This window comes from Nerophis ophidion, linkage group LG14 (genome assembly GCF_033978795.1).
Source record: "Nerophis ophidion isolate RoL-2023_Sa linkage group LG14, RoL_Noph_v1.0, whole genome shotgun sequence".
NCBI lineage: Eukaryota > Metazoa > Chordata > Actinopteri > Syngnathiformes > Syngnathidae > Nerophis > Nerophis ophidion.
The window spans coordinates 37,474,782-37,490,765 of record NC_084624.1 but is presented as its reverse complement, the minus strand read 5'-3'; the positions used below and the strand labels follow the sequence as shown (position 1 = coordinate 37,490,765).

The following is a 15,984-nucleotide window of genomic DNA, read 5'->3' as shown; positions in this document are numbered from 1 at the left end:
AAGACATGAGGAGGGGCGAATGACTGATGAAAATGTGATGGGGAGGAGCTATTGAGTCCATGCTGCACTCCTATTGGTTTGGCATGTTTCAGTAGCTGTGAGCTGAGCTCTAATTGGCTATTTTTTTAGTAAGAAAAACCTTGAAGTGATGCCGAGTCCCAAGTCTGGTCCTGAGAAGATACAGTAGGTGAGAACTTCATCTTTTAAATACATTTTTTCCTCGTCATGAACTGTTCTCCATGTCAACTCCTCACACAGCTCATCATGGCCGACTGGAACCACTGTTTGACCTTTGGCCTCTCAGTGGCCAAACAGGCCAGTCAGGTACGACAACCTTTGACACGCAAATCACTGCAACGAGCTGGCGTCATGACGACATCATCATGTGTAGTCATCATTCGGCTCATCTTGACTAATAACTAGGTGGTCGTGATAATTAATGAGACTGGTGTGTTCCAATCAGCTGATCATGGCGGCATTTAAGCAGCAGAAGGAGGTGACCTGTAAAAGCTCTGCTGCTGATTTGGTGACACAAAGCGACATGAAGGTGGAGAAGTTTATTAAGTCTGCCATTGCTGAGAAATATCCTCACCATAGGTTCTACTTTATTATTTTTTTACTGTCTGCCTCATTCTGGATGTCACGCATCTAAGTTGACCTTTGACCCCAGGTTCATCGGGGAGGAGTCCGTGGGCATGGGGGACACCTTGCTGCTGACAGATCATCCCACCTGGATCATTGATCCCATTGATGGAACTGTCAATTTTGTCCACAGGTCAGAAGCCCCGCCCCCTCAATGCGATTGACAGTTCACTGCTGATTGTGGCGAAGACGCTGCGATGATGTCGCTCAGATTGGCATCTCAGAATAACCTTTGTCATTCTACTGCTAGCTTTCCGTTTGTGGCCGTCTCCATCGCCTTCTGTGTCAATAAGCAGGTACGCGCACCTGTCGGTCGCAGGTCAGAGGTTAGAATAGGACTCATGCGCTTCTCGTGGTCAGACGGAGTTTGGTGTCGTGTACAGCTGTGTGGACGACAAAGTGTACCATGCTCAGCGAGGAAGAGGAGCCTTTTTGAATGGACAAATGCTGCACGTCTCCGGACAGCAAGGTAGCACATGTGTGATGACATCATTGTGTGTACTTATAACGTTACACACCTATGACTGTTTTTTTATTACGGAATGACAGATCTATGACATCATACTGTATACTTATTACAACATGACACACGCCATCATAGTATATACTTGACATGACATAGTGTGTACTTAATGACATGACACACCTTTGACATCATAGTGTGTACTTTAATGACATGACACATCTTTGACATAGTAAGTATATTTTTACATGACACCTATAGTGTATATTTATGACTTGACACGCCTATGAGATAGTGTGTACTTAATGACATGACACACCTATGACATCATAGTGTGTACTTTAATGACATGACACATCTTTGACATAGTAAGTATATTTTTACATGACACCTATAGTGTATATTTATGACTTGACACGCCTATGAGATAGTGTGTACTTAATGACATGACACACCTATGACATAGAGCAGTGTTTTTCAACGTTTTTGAGCCAAAGCCAAATTTTTTTCTTTGAAAAAATGTAGAGGCACACCACCAGCAGAAAACATAAAACAATTTAACTCAGTAGTCAATATTGACAGTAAAAACTCATTCGGACACGTGTTGGATTTGAAATCAAACCATAACCTCATGTCTCAAAGGGCGGTATAGCTCGGTTGGTAGAGCGGTCGTGCAAGCAACTTGAGGGTTGCAGGTTTGATCCCCGCTTCCGCCATCCTAGTCACTGCTGTTGTGTCCTTGGGCAAGACACTTTACCCACCTGCTCCCAGTGCCACCCACACTGGTTTAAATGTAAAAATTAGATATTGGGTTTCACTATGTAAATCGCTTTGAGTCACTAAAGAAAAAGCGCTATATAAAAATAATTCACTTCACTTCACTACTGTCACGACCTGTCACATGTTTTCCTGAGTGTTGCGCTCCTATTTCGGATGCTTTTCCTGTTTAGTTGGTATTTTCCTGTAGCAGTTTCATGTGTTCCTTTTAGTGCTGTTCCCCGCACTTGCTTTGTTTTAGCAATCAAGACTATATCAGTTGTGTGGACGCTATCCTTCTTTGTGTGGACATTGTTGATTGTCATGTAATGTACGGATGTACTTTGTGGACGCTGTCTGCTCCACACGCTGTAAGCCTTTGCTGTCGTCCAGCATTCTGTTTTTGTTTACTTTGTAGCCAGTTCAGTTTTAGTTTTGTTTTCCATTGACATCCCTAAGCTTCAGTGCCTTTTCTTAGGGGCACTCACCTTTCTTTTATTTTTGGTTTTAGCATTAGATAAGTTTACAAAGCAATTAGCTACCTGCTGCCACGTACTTATATGGAAATGTATAACATGGCTATAGCACTAGACCATATAGACTCTCAACAATGGCATTTTATTTGCAGATTATAATTACTGTTTTGCATGAAATATTTTTAACCCAAATAGGTGACATTACATCATCTCCCACGGCACACCAGACTGTATTTCACAGTGGTTGAAAAACACTGACATAGTATATTTTTAAATGGCACCTATAGTGTATAATTATTATGACATGACACACCTACGATATCATAGTGTGTATTTAATGACATGACACCTATGACATAGTGTATATTTTGACATGACACCTATGATGTCATATTGTATATTTATTATGAGATGGGACATCTATGATATAGTGTATACTTATGAAATGAACACACACCTATGACATAGGCAAGGCAAATAAATGCAAGGAAATGTTATGGATAGAGCACAATTTGTACACAAGGCAATAGAAAGTGCTTTACAGAAAATTAAAAGAAGGAAAAAGAAAATCTAATTCAAATCATAAAATGCAATCATAAAAACAATCGTAATAAATAAACTTAAAGCCGTATAGAAATCTTTTTAGCTGTCATAAGCACCAATAAAGTGGTTTCAGGCTGGATTTGAACGTTGAGGACTGACTCACTTCACGTCCATATGCTATCATTTATGTATACCTTCCTCTAACTGCTGGTTTGGGCTAACAGACATGCCGAAGAAAACACAGAAATTATCTGATAAAACAGCATCAAAATCGCAAGACCCTCAGTAATGATCAAATCAATAGTGTGGCCTCTGCTGTGGGTGAGCTCATTTACATGCTGAGTTAGACCAAACATTTCAAGGACAGCACTGAGTTCTTTAGCATGCCTGTCATTGGCTACATCTACACATGCACATGGAAGTCCCGTGTGATGATCAAACAGTCAAAAGTCAGTGCACACAACTCAAAGTAATTCCATGAAATCATCAATAAATACATTTTAATGATGTGGTGGTTTGTAGATAGTGATATAAAGTATGGAAGATTGTTTTATCCTTTTTGAATGACACATTCTCAAATAATAGTGTGAACTTGTTCTTAAATGACCACACGTCTATGACATCATTGTGTGTACTTTATGAAATGATCACACACACATATGATATAGTGTTTTGTCTATTCAGATGTGAGCAAATGTGTGGTGGTGACGGAGATCGGGGCGGAGCGCGATGATGTTGCTCTGTCCACAATGACGTCCAACATCTTCAGACTGCTGAAGCTTCCTGTGCACGGGTGAGAACAGACAACACCCCCGCGGTTGTGGTCCTGGTTGTGAGCATGTTGGCGTGTTTGCAGAGTGCGAGCATTAGGCACGGCGGCAGTGGATATGTGTCAGGTAGCGACTGGTGGCGCTGACGTCTACTATCACATTGGGATGCATTGCTGGGACATCGCTGCCTCTGCTATTATCGTCCAGGAAGCTGGAGGCGTTGTCATGGATACTGATGGTAAGTGGGCGCTCGGCTAGTATGTCAGCTACGTGCGTCTGTGTCCGCCTCCATGATGTTCCTGTCTTATCAGGCTCAGAGTTCGACATGATGTCACGCCGAGTCATCGCAGCGAGCTCGTCTACTCTGGCCAATCGTATTGCTCGGGTTATTAGTGCATTTCCCTGTTGCCGTGACGACGCCAAGCCAAGCACATGACGTCCGTGTCGGCGGGATTGACGGCCATCTGTCAGTCATGTATGCGGTCAACCACCAACCATAGCTGCTGAGCGGTGGAGTATACAAATGGCAATCTGTTAAGTCCATTTCTCTCTTTTGGTGCCTATGTGTGGGTCAAAACAATCATAAATAAACTCAATCAATCAATCAATCAATGATTATTTATATAGCCCTAAATCACTAGTGTCTCAAAGGGCTGTACAAACCACAACACAAACCACAACGACGTCCTCGGTAGAACCCACATAAGGGCAAGGAAAACTCACACCCAGTGGGACGTCGGTGACAATGATGACTATGAGAAACCTTGGAGAGGACCGCATATGTGGGCAACCCCCCCACCCTCCCCCCTAGGGGAAGCGGAGGCAATGGATGTCGAGCAGATCTAACATGATACTGTGAAAGTTCAATCCATAATGGATCCAACACAGTCGCAAGAGTCCAGTCCAAAGCGGATCCAACACAGCAGCGAGAGTCCTGTTCACAGTGGAGCCAGCAGGAAACCACCACAAGCGGAGGCGGATCAGCAGCGCAGGGATGTCCCCAACCGATACACAGGCGAGCGGTCCATCCTGGGTCCCGACTCAGGACAGCTAGCAGCTCATCCATGGCCGGACCCATCCAGTGGGACAGGGGAGAAAAAGAAAAGAAACGGCAGATCAACTGGTCTAAAAAGGGAGTCTATTTAAAGGCTAGATCATACAAATGAGTTTTAAGGTGAGACTTGAATGCTTCTACTGAGGTAGCATCTCAAACTGTTACCGGGAGGGCATTCCAGGGTACTGGAGCCCGAACGGAAAATGCTCTATAGCCCACACACTTTTTTTGGGCTCTGGGAATCACTAATAAGCCGGAGTCCTTTGAACGCAGATTTCTTGCCGGGACATATGGTACAATACAATCGGCAAGATAGGCTGGACTGTGTAGTATTTTATACGTAAGTAGTGAAACGTTAAAGTCACTCGATCCATTCATCACCTTGACTTTTTATGACATCACTGCTGGATTAGACAATTCCATCCATCCATTTACTACTGCTTGTCCCTCTCGGGGTCACAGGGCTGCAGGGCTAGAGCCTATCCCAGCTGCACTTGTCCCCACCTCATCACAGAGCAAACACAGATAGACTGATTTGATTAATACATTCTTATATTAATATGTCAATTTAATGGTCATGTCAATTTAATGGTCATTGACTTTTTACAATATTCTGTCCATTAAAAAAAAGCAAAAAAAAACTTTCTTGTACTTTTACTAAATTCCTGATATGAATGAATCGTATTGATTGACCAGCGTGTCAAGTATGCCAATCTACCAGCGACCAGTAGAGGGCAGCAGCGCAGGCTGTAGGAAAAGTGAGCGAGACAAAACCCGGAAGTGAGCAGAGCTATTGATCCGCAACATCAAGTAGGACAAGTCTCGTCTCTACAGCTTGACTAAAGGTGTTCAAGGTACGTTTTTTTATTTAAAAACGTTATTCTTGTATAAAGGCTTTGTTTCCACTCCATGTTCAGTTTTAAATGAATATGTGAACGCTGTTTGGGTTTACCGTTTGGACAAATTCATGTTTATGTTCATGTCATATTTACCCTTACAAGACGTGATGAAGATGTACCAACTAAAGTCTTTTGATAAAAATAACATTATATAAATAAATTAAAAAACAGTTGTGCCTCTAAGCGTTGGTGTCTGGTCACTGCAGCTGACAATAATAACAACACAAAACCTTATTTTCCACATGTATAATTAGGGCTGGGCGATATGGCCTTTTATTAAGATCTCGATATTTTTTTAGGCCATTTGACGATACACCATATATATCTCCATATTTTGCCTTAGCCTTAAACGAACACTTGAGGCATATACCATCCATCCATCTTTTTTCCTACCGCTTATTCCCTTTTGGGGTCGCGGGGGGCGCTGGCGCCTATTTCAGGTACAATCGGGCGGAAGGCGGCGTACACCCTGGAGAAGTCGCCACCTCATCGCAGGGCCCCGGCATATACCATATTTCCTTTAATTGCCGCCGGGGCGCTAATTCATTTAAAACCTCTTCTCACTCATGCGCTTACCAAAGGCATGCGGTAAAAGTAAGCATGCGCTAATTATTTTAAAACCTCTACTCACTCCGGCACTTACCAAAGGTATGCAGTAAACATTTGAGTGTGATGTAAGCTTAGACCTTAAATCCTACTGAATGGCTCTTAATCGTCTTCCTTTTATGCGATTTCAAATTACCGGTATTGAAATCAGCCTCCTCCATTTTGAAAATGATGACAGGGGAAGTGTCACTCGTGACGTCACGAGTTTGACCAGGCAGTAATACTAAGCATGCGCTAATTATTTTGGGAAGCGAGTTTGACCCGGCAGTAATTCAAGGCAGGCGCATACTATATGCCCTGCGCCAATTTAAGGAAATACGGTAGTCACACCAGTATGATGATTCTATGTGTCTACATTAAAAAAATCTAGCTCATACTGCAGTAATATATTCTCATTTTTACTTTCATGCAGAGAGGGAAGTCACAACTAACTCAATTTACCAAAACTATATTTATTAAACAGTTATCAAGCAGTGGCACAGACATTCATGTTATTTCCAAAACAGAAAGTGCAAAATTGTCAGAGACATTTTAAAAAAAGATATAAGAGCACTTTTGTGAATGATGTCACGAGGATGACCTATCAAAACAACACTAAATTAAAGTGTCTTTTTTGTACAAAATGCCACTACAATATTTAAAAACAAATAAAGTTCTCTTCTGTGCATGATGTCACACAAGATATTTCAATAACTGGCAAATTAAAATGAGTTTCATAATAGGTTTCTGCGGGCGTTATCTTCTTCCGTTGACTTTTTTTTTTCATACGGTGTTGATCTGGAAGTAGTTACTTCGGCATTTTGTTGGTGTGGCCCCGGTCGGAGATGTTGACATGCAGAGTTTCAAGCACTCTTCATTCTCTAGCGGGTGACTTTTCAAATGATGCTACATTAGCAGTGCTGCTACTTTTTGTAGCAATGCTTTTGCCGCATAAATGTTGAACATCTTCCCACTTGAAGCCAAACCACCGCCGGACGATGGACCCTGTGCTGTTTTTCTTGGCAATTAATTCTTCCTTCATTGGTTACCAGATTCACATCTTCTCTCTCTCGCATGACCACCTGCACCGCATTGTTCGCATCACAGCTAACGTTACCATGTCGCTACCTCTCTGCTCCGCGAAGGCGTATGACGTAGCAGACGTGACGTGTGTAAGAAGGTGAGCTTGGTTTACATCTCTGTGAGATGGAGAGACAAGAAAGAGTGGGAAACGTATGCAGTGTAATACCCATCCATCCATTTTCTATCGCTTATTCCCTTTGGGGTCGCGGGGGGCGCTGGTGCCTATATCAGCTACAATCGGGCGGAAGGCGGCGTACACCCTGGACAAGTCGCCAACACAGATAGACAGACAACATTCAACCTCACATTCACACACTAGGGCCAATTTAGTGTTGCCAATCAACCTATCCCCAGGTGCATGTCTTTGGAAGTGGGAGGAAGCCGGAGTACCCGGAGGGAACCCACGCAGTCACGGGGAGGACATGTAAACTCCACACAGAAAGATCCCGAGCCTGGGATTGAACCCAGGAATTCTCCGGACCTTCGTATTGTGAGGCAGACGCACTAACCCCTCTTCCACCATGCCTGCAGCTAAAAGCAACTGCGTGAGAATGTATACTCAAATATCACGATATAGTAATTTTTATATCGCACAGAGACGACCCTGCGATACATCAGGTATATCGATATATCGCCCAGCCCTATGTAGAATATAAGATATTTGCCAATATTATATCATGATATAGCATACTTGCTGTGTGTCCACAAGCTGTCCATCCAATATGGCCGACGTGTGGCAGAGCGCCATGGACCACGCTGTAGCTGTGGCTAGAAAAGCTGGACAGGTGGGCCTCACAACATTGATGTGTTGGGAAATTATGAGTGAGTGAAATTGATGATTAGGTGGATGTTATTAATCAGGTGGTGCGGGAAGCTGTGCAAAGCGTTCATAAGGAAGCAGTGATGGTGAAAAGTTCGTCAGTCGATCTGGTGACCCAGACTGACCAGAAGGTGGAGAAGCTCATCATTCAGTCTGTGAAAGAGAAGTTCCCAAAACACAGGTGTGAAGTTAAACATTTCGAGTGTTGTCGTATGACGCTTAACCGGTATGTCTTGTCAGCTTTATAGGGGAGGAGTCTGTTGCCGCAGGAGAAGTTTGCACCTTGACTGACAGTCCCACCTGGATCATTGACCCCATTGATGGCACCACCAACTTTGTTCACACGTGAACTAAAACTGTGCATCATCTACATCTTTGGACGAGTCTCCCACGTTAAACTTCACGCTGTGTGTCATCTCCTCTGCAGCTATCCGTATGTTGGCGTGTCCATCGGATTCTCTGTCAACAAACAGGTGGGTCTGATCAGAACTCACATCCCGAAAAGTTACTTCACCACACTCGTTCCTCAGGTGGAGTTTGGTGTGGTATACAGTTGTCTCCAAGATCAAATGTTCACTGCACGGCGAGGGAAGGGCGCCTTTTGCAACGGAGAACCTCTACAAGTTTCTAATCAGCAAGGTCTTCCATCCATCTTTCACATGACCTCCTTTTATTTAAATACACAACAGGGTGAGCAGGAATGTGACTTGGGATTTCCTCTTAGACATCCACCAGGCTCTCATCGCTGCAGAGTTTGGGTCCAACAGAGACGTGCAAACCGTGGAAAAGATCTTCTCCAGCCTTAAGAAAGTTGTCAGCATCCCTGTCCACGGGTACGAGGACCACAGCAGGAGCTTCTCTGATTCGCCTGAGTCATCAAACCCGTGAAAGTGTGCACCTTTTGATTCCAGGGTGCGTGGCGCAGGAAGTGCAGCCATCAACATGTGCCTGGTGGCGTCCGGCTGCGTGGAGGCTTACTACGAGATCGGCATCCACGTGTGGGACATCGCAGCGGGTTCGCTCATCGTCTCCGAGGCCGGCGGCGTCCTCATGGACGTGGCGGGTGAGAGGCGGGTCCACATGACGCCTCTTCGCAGTGCATCGCCCTTCTCAATCTTATTTTTGTTCAGGAGGCCCGTTGGACTTGATGTCCCGCCGAGTTTTGGCTGCCAACAATCAAAAAGTCGCCGAGCGACTCGTCAAAGAAATCGATGCATTCCGTCCGATTAGAGACGACGCGCCGCTCACAGAGTAAAGACATGACCCGTGTCAAGCAAACTACCTAAACATCCCAAAATATTCACTGGGAGACTTCAAATGAGCAGCAAGTAAGACTTTGCTACTTCCATTTTACGAGCACATTTCACATTAAAAGACTTCATCCACTGACTTTGATCTTTTCATCCAAGTAAAGCATCACACAAACTCATTCCTTTTCCAGAAGCTTTTACTAAACTGCAGGTAGTACCAGGTGTCGAGCAAACTAGTGGATTTGTAATAATCATATGCATTAAATAACTATTAAACATAAATTAAAATGAATACCAGACAGTATTCTAGTGTGTGAATGTGAGTGTGAATGTTTTCTGTCTATCTGTGTTGGCCCTGCGATGAGGTGGCGACTTGTCCAAGGTGTACCCTGCCTTCCGCCCAAATGCAGCTGAGATAGGCTACAGCACCCTCCGCGACCACGAAGGGGACAAGTGTTAGAAAATGGATGGATGGATTCCAGCAAAGTTCTCCAATTGACAATAATGACCCCAATGTGCTGCTTGGTTACTTACTACCGTCCCATTTCAGAGGAGTCAATTATGTCACATTTTATAAGATACCGTCTTTATCCTTCATGATGGTCGCGGTGTTTGAGCGGCTTAGACCACACTTTCTCAACCTTGTGTGATTTGACTTTCTTTTTCTTTGACGCACCGCCTTCGGAAGTCTGCCTCAGGCTTGGGAATTAAGTTAACTAAAAATATCTAAAGTGATGTTCTTTCTCACCACACACACAAAACTAGTCATTTTTATTTTTATGCAGTAATAATAACATATGAGAGTGCGTTGTAACACAAAATGTAACACGATGGCCCCCGGTTAAGTATGGACTGCCATCTTGTGGCACCACTAGTCATTATTAAAGGAAGTACAGTACAGTAGTACCTCATCTTACGAGAGTGCTTGGTTCTTTGATGGAGCTCTTAACTGAAAACACTTGCATCTTGTATGATAACATCTCCCATTGAAATGAATTGAAATCAATTTAATTAGTTCTTGGCCCCCTGAAGACAGTACACATTTAACATGACATGCCTTTTAAAAAGAAAAACTAACTTTTATTCAATAAATATTGTATTAAAACAATACAATATAATGTAATACTAACAACCACAGTAGTTTTATGAAGTAATTTAATAATGTGCAGTATTTACCCTGGAGAGTATCTCCTTTCAGCTGCTTCTTCATCAAACACACCATCAGCTTTTCCATATTTTTATGAACAATTATCTGCTGTTTTGATATTATTTTAACATTATTAATGTATATTATTTTATATTTTACTTCCGAATGCTCGTCTTGGTTGGGCCCTGCTGGGTCTAGTCCCAGTGTCTATCATGGCATCTTGGTGCGCTGCAACGTATTTTGCGGTGTTGCAAGGCGGCCAGCTGCTGGGGTTGTGACCTTGTCTGTCATTGTTCCTGTGATCTCCTTGTTTTTCTTTTTCTTCCTTTTTTCTTCCTCTTTCCTCAGGCGGAGGATCCGCCAGGGCAGTTGCTGGATTTTCCATCTCCATTGTTGAGGTGCCTGCGGGTGAGGTGGGTGGTTCCTGTGACCCCGTGCTTGGCCGTGTTCTCCTGATAGGGATTGGCCACGTGGGGTCCCCGTTGCTGGTAGGGCGCACCGTCCTACTGCCCATGTGGGGTGTGATCTCTCACTGGCTTGAGGGTTGTCCTCTGTTGGGCACCTCAGTCTACAGCCTGCCGCTGGCCTGGATATATTGTACGTACACACTCCCTCATTCATACATATATATACATACATATGAGCACACATAGGTAATTACCCACATACATACACAAATACAGTACATAGATACACGGTACATACATACCATGAGTTGATTAATGTGGACCCCAACTTAAAGAAGTTGAAAAACTTATTCGGGTGTTACCATTTAGTGGTCAATTGTACGGAATATGTACTGTACTGTGCAATCTACTAATAAAAGTCTCAACATCCACACGCTCATTCACGGTACAAACATAAATATACACATACTGTACGTACACAAGCACATATAGACTCATGCATATATAATCACGTTTCATCAAACGTATATTAACGTTGTTCCCCTAGAGGAAACTGGGTAAACAACAGCACACTGAAAAAGCGTAACTTATTTTTACTATAACAATCTACAAGGTTAGTAAATATCACTTCTCTTTCTTTCCCTCCGTTCATCAGTTTTCTTTTGTAATTCAAGTTATCATTACATATATGTATTGTTGCATTTGAAACTATTGTAATGTTTATAATAGAGGTAATTATTATCAATAGTGCAATTTTTATTGCTCCATTAAAAAAAATACAGTATTTTAACATTCTTGACTGGCATTAGGTTGACGCGGGGACACTCTTCGGTGCAGACTTGTGTAGGGAATGCCAGTGATAATGTCAAATTGCTTTGCATGTTGCCGACACACCCTGTCACGTTTTGATGGTTTCTTTCTTTAATTCAGTGAATATCGTCCACTTTTTCTCAGTACTGTCCTTCACACTCGAGCTATTCCTTCCAATGATTGGACAACAAATTGAAGTCAAACTCTGTAAAGTAATGCCAGCGACTAAAATCCGATATTTTGGTCGGATCTCATGGGCCTTGCTGTGACATTTGCAACATTAACTAATGGCGGGGAAGCTTGTCACTCAAATATTGCTTGTAACTCAAAGCATAACAATTAGCCGAGAGACAGTTCTTGTCTCAAAACACTCTTTAAGTTGAGGTACCACTGTAGTTAATTGCTTACTTTTCTTGGTATAATAAGTAAACTACAGTAAGGAAAGAAAAAGCAGGAATTTTATGTATGCTTTATTCAAGTTTGAACACTTTATGAACTCCCATCAGCTGCTGCACTGATTGGCTTGGCCCTCCACTCTTTGCCCTCAGTCAAAGCTCGCGGTTGGTGGATGAACACGCTGAACCGGACGTCCTGATTAGCCGCTGCCCTGACAAAGCGACTGTTTGCCGTCATGGTGACCGCCTGCAGCGAGTCTCCGGTGCCAAAAATCAAGAGGGAGCGGCGGTTGACCTTGGCACTCGGCGTGAGGCGCAATGCCCGCTCTGAAGGCCGGTCATCCACCAGGTGGAGGCGGTCCAGCAGCTGACGAGCGCGCTCCTTCTCGCCGGGCCCGCCCAGCGTATCCAGGATGAGCTGGAAGTCCTGGACGGCAGCGGCGCAGGCGTACAACTCCTTCCCCGCCATGAAAGCGTCGAGTTGTGGCAACACCTGCTGACGGCGCTCCTGAGCGGCCTGCTCAGTGAGAACGTGCTCTCTGAAGGTGAAGTGACAGCGGCCGTGACTCAGCGATGACACGTAGGCGATGAGCGTGGTGATGTCCAGGTTGACGCGGGGACACTCTTCGGTGCGGACTTGTGTAGGGAATGCCAGGCTTGCCACAACGTTGTCGCGGTCCACTCTGGTCAGCTCGGACTCCTCTTCCTCCTCATGCTCCTCATCGTTTTCATCATCGTCTTCCTCTGTCAGCACCGCGTTTACGGCTACGATGTCACCGCGGACAGACACGCCCATGTCCTTCAGGCGCTCCGCCATGGGGCTGGACACGCCGTTGTAAAAGGCGAAGACGACGTGGGGGTGGAGGTATTGAACGGGCTGCTGGCAGCTCGCCTGCACAAAGTCCTCCGCTTGTCGGATGATGCTCTTGATGCCGTACTGGCCCCGCCCCTGCCAGATGTTGTGTAGTGCCTCAGCCTTCCTGCCCACCGCCTTGACCCAGGTGTGCCCACCGTTGGCCACCACGTCCACCACCAGCGTCTGTTTGCGGCTGGCGGCGTCCTGGTAGGAGAAGACATGCAGCACGGCGACCACGTCCTCAAGGCTCTCGGCAGACTCCACGATGGCGGTCAGGTGGGTCAGATTGGTGCTGTGCAAGTGAGACTCTTTGATGAGCAGTTCGCCACTCTCCACTCGCCTCAGGAAGCGGAGCTCTGCTCGCAGTTTGCTGCATAATTTTCCTCTGCCTTCCACAGAGGGATTGAGCTTCTCGGCCCTTTGACACAGCGTTTTGGCCACGCCAATTCTCTCCTGTAACATGGCCTTCAGAGACATGGTGGAGACATCTTACCTGAGGACAGGAAGACCACATGGTGAAACCTGCAGTCTGATCCGTATACCAACCTTAAAGGCCTACTGAAACCCACTACTACCGACCACGCAGTCTGATAGTTTATATATCAATGATGAAATATTAACATTGCAACACATGCCACTACGGCCAGTTTAGTTTACTAAATTACAATTTTAAATTTCCCGCGGAGTTTCCTGTTGAAAACGTCGCGGAATGATGACGCGATGATGTCGCGTGTTTGTGACGTTATTGGTTGGAGGGGACATATTAGCCCAGCACCACTTACGGCTAAAAGTCGTCTCTTTTCATGGCGCAATTACACAGTATTTTGGACATCTGTGTTGCTGAATCTTTTGCAATTTGTTCAATTAATAATGGAGAAGTCAAAGTAGAAAGATGGAGGTGGGAAGCTTTTAGCCTTTAGCCACACAAACACACGGTGTTTCCTTGTTTAAAATTCCCAGAGGTGAAGCTTTACTATGGATCAGAGCGGTCAAGCGAACATGGATCCCGACTACATGTCAACCGGCAGTTTTCGGTGGGAAAATTGTGGAAATAATTCGCCTCTTACCGGATATCAGCGGAGCTAGCGTCCTCCTGCAGCTGCCGTGACTTCTCTCAGAGACTCTGGCGTCAACACACCCGTGGCCACAAGGCTCCAACTTTAAGGTACTATTTAACACACTAAAACACTAGTAACACAATAGGCAGATAAGGGATTTCCCAGAATTATCCTAGTAAATGTGTCTAAAAACATCTGAATCGCTCTCACTGCCCTCGCCTTTTTTTTTTCATTTTCTAGGCCTTCACTCTAAATTTCCTCATCCACGAATCTTTCATCCTCGCTCAAATTAAAGGGGAAATTGTCGCTTTCTCTGTCCGAATAACTCTAGCTGCTGCTGGCTATGAATGTAAACAATGTGAGGATGTGAGGAGCCCTACAACCAGAGACGTCACGCGCACATCATCTGCTACTCCCGGTAAAGGCAAGGCTTTTTTATTAGCGACCTAAAGTTGCGAACTTTATCGTGGATGTTCTCTATTAAATCCTTTCAGCAAAAATATGGCAATATCGCGAAATGATCAAGTATGACACATAGAATGGACCTGCTATCCCCCTTTAAATAAGAAAATCTAATTTCAGTAGTCCTTTAATTAATCTGGCCTTGTTAAATCAAGTGTGCTTGCAAACAAGTAAAAAGTAAAGACTTGGGTGTTGGGTTTCTTTCAGAAATAGTATTTAAATCGTAGCCAAACCAACGTGACTCTAGTGGGAACGTCAGCACTTAATTGATTTAACCTCGCTTGATTGACATTATTCGAGATTAATTACCTTTTACTATGTCCCTACTATTAATTATTACTACTGAACATATACACAAACACACGATATAGTTAAATGGATCAACCTGACGAAAACTTACTGTGTCGGTGACGTGTGTGGTTTAGATCAGCTAATGCTAACAGCTTCCTTCTTTCGCTTCTAACCGGAAAAACAACAGACCGACTTCCTGTTAAGCAGGCTAATATTACGTGTTTCCAGGCAAAGTGCTTCCGATGTTACGTATACATGAGAATAAAATGTATTAGTGTTAGAATAAGCATCAAAATCATTAACTTGGGTATTACGTCGAGGCGTACGTAACGCTGATGATTTACTTTGTTTTCATTTGTATATCTTTTGAATGTGTTTAATTGTACTAAAACCGACAGCACGGTGGAAATGACACGCCCCAAAATCAGTCTTTAGCTGAAGCAAGTGTGTATGAAGTGATAATTTTTATTGTTATTTTTTGTAGCAGCAACAATTACACATAAGTGGAAGCATTACACCTAATGCAGTCATATAGACAAAAATGGAGATTAGTTGTAGTTGAAGCAATAATATAATACGGATTAAACGCAGGGGTCACCAACGTAAGCACCAGATGAGTAGCCCGCTGGCCTGTTCTAAAAATAGCTCAAATAGCAGCACTTACCAGTGAGCTGCCTCTATTTTTTAAATTGTATTTATTTACTAGCAAGCTGGTCTCGCTTTGCTCGACATTTTTAATTCTAAGAGAGACAAAACTCCAATAGAATTTGAATATCCAAGAAAATATTTTAAAGACTTGGTCTTCACTTGTTTAAATTATTATTTTTTTTTTTTACTTTGCTTCTTATAACTTTCAGAAAGACAATTTTAGAGAAAAAATACAACCTTAAAAAAGATTTTAGGATTTTTAAACACATATACCTTTTAATTTCCTCCCTCGTCTTTCCTTACAATTTAAATCAATGTTCAAGTAAATTTATATTTTTTATTGTAAAGAATAATAAATAAAATTTAATTTAATTCTTCATTTTAGCTTCTGTTTTTTCGACGAAGAATATTTGTGAAATATTTCTTCAAACTTATTATGATTGAAATTCACAAAAAATTATTCTGGCATATCAATCAATCAATCAATCAATCAATGATTATTTATATAGCCCTAAATCACTAGTGTCTGGAAATCTACAAAATCTGTAGAATCAAATTTAAATCATATT

At 43.4% G+C, this 15,984-nt stretch overlaps 3 protein-coding genes across 5 annotated transcripts; 2 read left to right on the top strand and 1 right to left on the bottom strand.

Moving 5' to 3' along the window:
- Positions 1 to 64: 64 nt before the first annotated feature.
- Positions 65 to 4,258, top strand: LOC133568577 (inositol monophosphatase 1-like). Of its 2 annotated transcripts, none has more exons than XM_061920590.1 (9): positions 65 to 187; positions 259 to 324; positions 464 to 597; positions 671 to 775; positions 893 to 938; positions 1,003 to 1,111; positions 3,565 to 3,673; positions 3,737 to 3,888; positions 3,962 to 4,258. In XM_061920590.1, the coding sequence occupies exons 2-9, from the start codon at positions 265 to 267 to the stop codon at positions 4,084 to 4,086; spliced, it is 840 nt and encodes a 279-aa protein (XP_061776574.1). In that variant the 5' UTR covers positions 65 to 187; positions 259 to 264; the 3' UTR covers positions 4,087 to 4,258. The 2 variants fall into 2 exon arrangements, with proteins under 2 accessions (XP_061776574.1, XP_061776575.1); XM_061920591.1 differs by having other exon boundaries at positions 115 to 183.
- A 222-nt stretch (positions 4,259 to 4,480) lies between these two features.
- LOC133568576 (inositol monophosphatase 1-like) lies at positions 4,481 to 9,480 on the top strand. The gene is made up of 9 exons (XM_061920589.1): positions 4,481 to 5,558; positions 7,981 to 8,056; positions 8,133 to 8,272; positions 8,332 to 8,436; positions 8,519 to 8,564; positions 8,622 to 8,730; positions 8,816 to 8,924; positions 9,003 to 9,154; positions 9,222 to 9,480. Exons 2-9 carry the CDS (start codon positions 7,994 to 7,996, stop codon positions 9,344 to 9,346), a joined length of 849 nt encoding a protein of 282 aa, XP_061776573.1. The 5' UTR covers positions 4,481 to 5,558; positions 7,981 to 7,993; the 3' UTR covers positions 9,347 to 9,480.
- A 2,680-nt stretch (positions 9,481 to 12,160) lies between these two features.
- Positions 12,161 to 15,020, bottom strand: lg14h7orf25 (linkage group 14 C7orf25 homolog). 2 transcript variants are annotated; one of them, XM_061920587.1, is made up of 2 exons: positions 14,877 to 15,020; positions 12,161 to 13,449 (listed from the first exon to the last, which is right to left on the bottom strand). In XM_061920587.1, exon 2 carries the CDS (start codon positions 13,431 to 13,433, stop codon positions 12,195 to 12,197), a length of 1,239 nt encoding a protein of 412 aa, XP_061776571.1. In that variant the 5' UTR covers positions 13,434 to 13,449; positions 14,877 to 15,020; the 3' UTR covers positions 12,161 to 12,194. The 2 variants fall into 2 exon arrangements, with proteins under 2 accessions (XP_061776571.1, XP_061776572.1); XM_061920588.1 differs by lacking the exon at positions 14,877 to 15,020 and adding an exon at positions 14,024 to 14,839.
- Between the last annotated feature and the right edge of the window lie 964 nt (positions 15,021 to 15,984).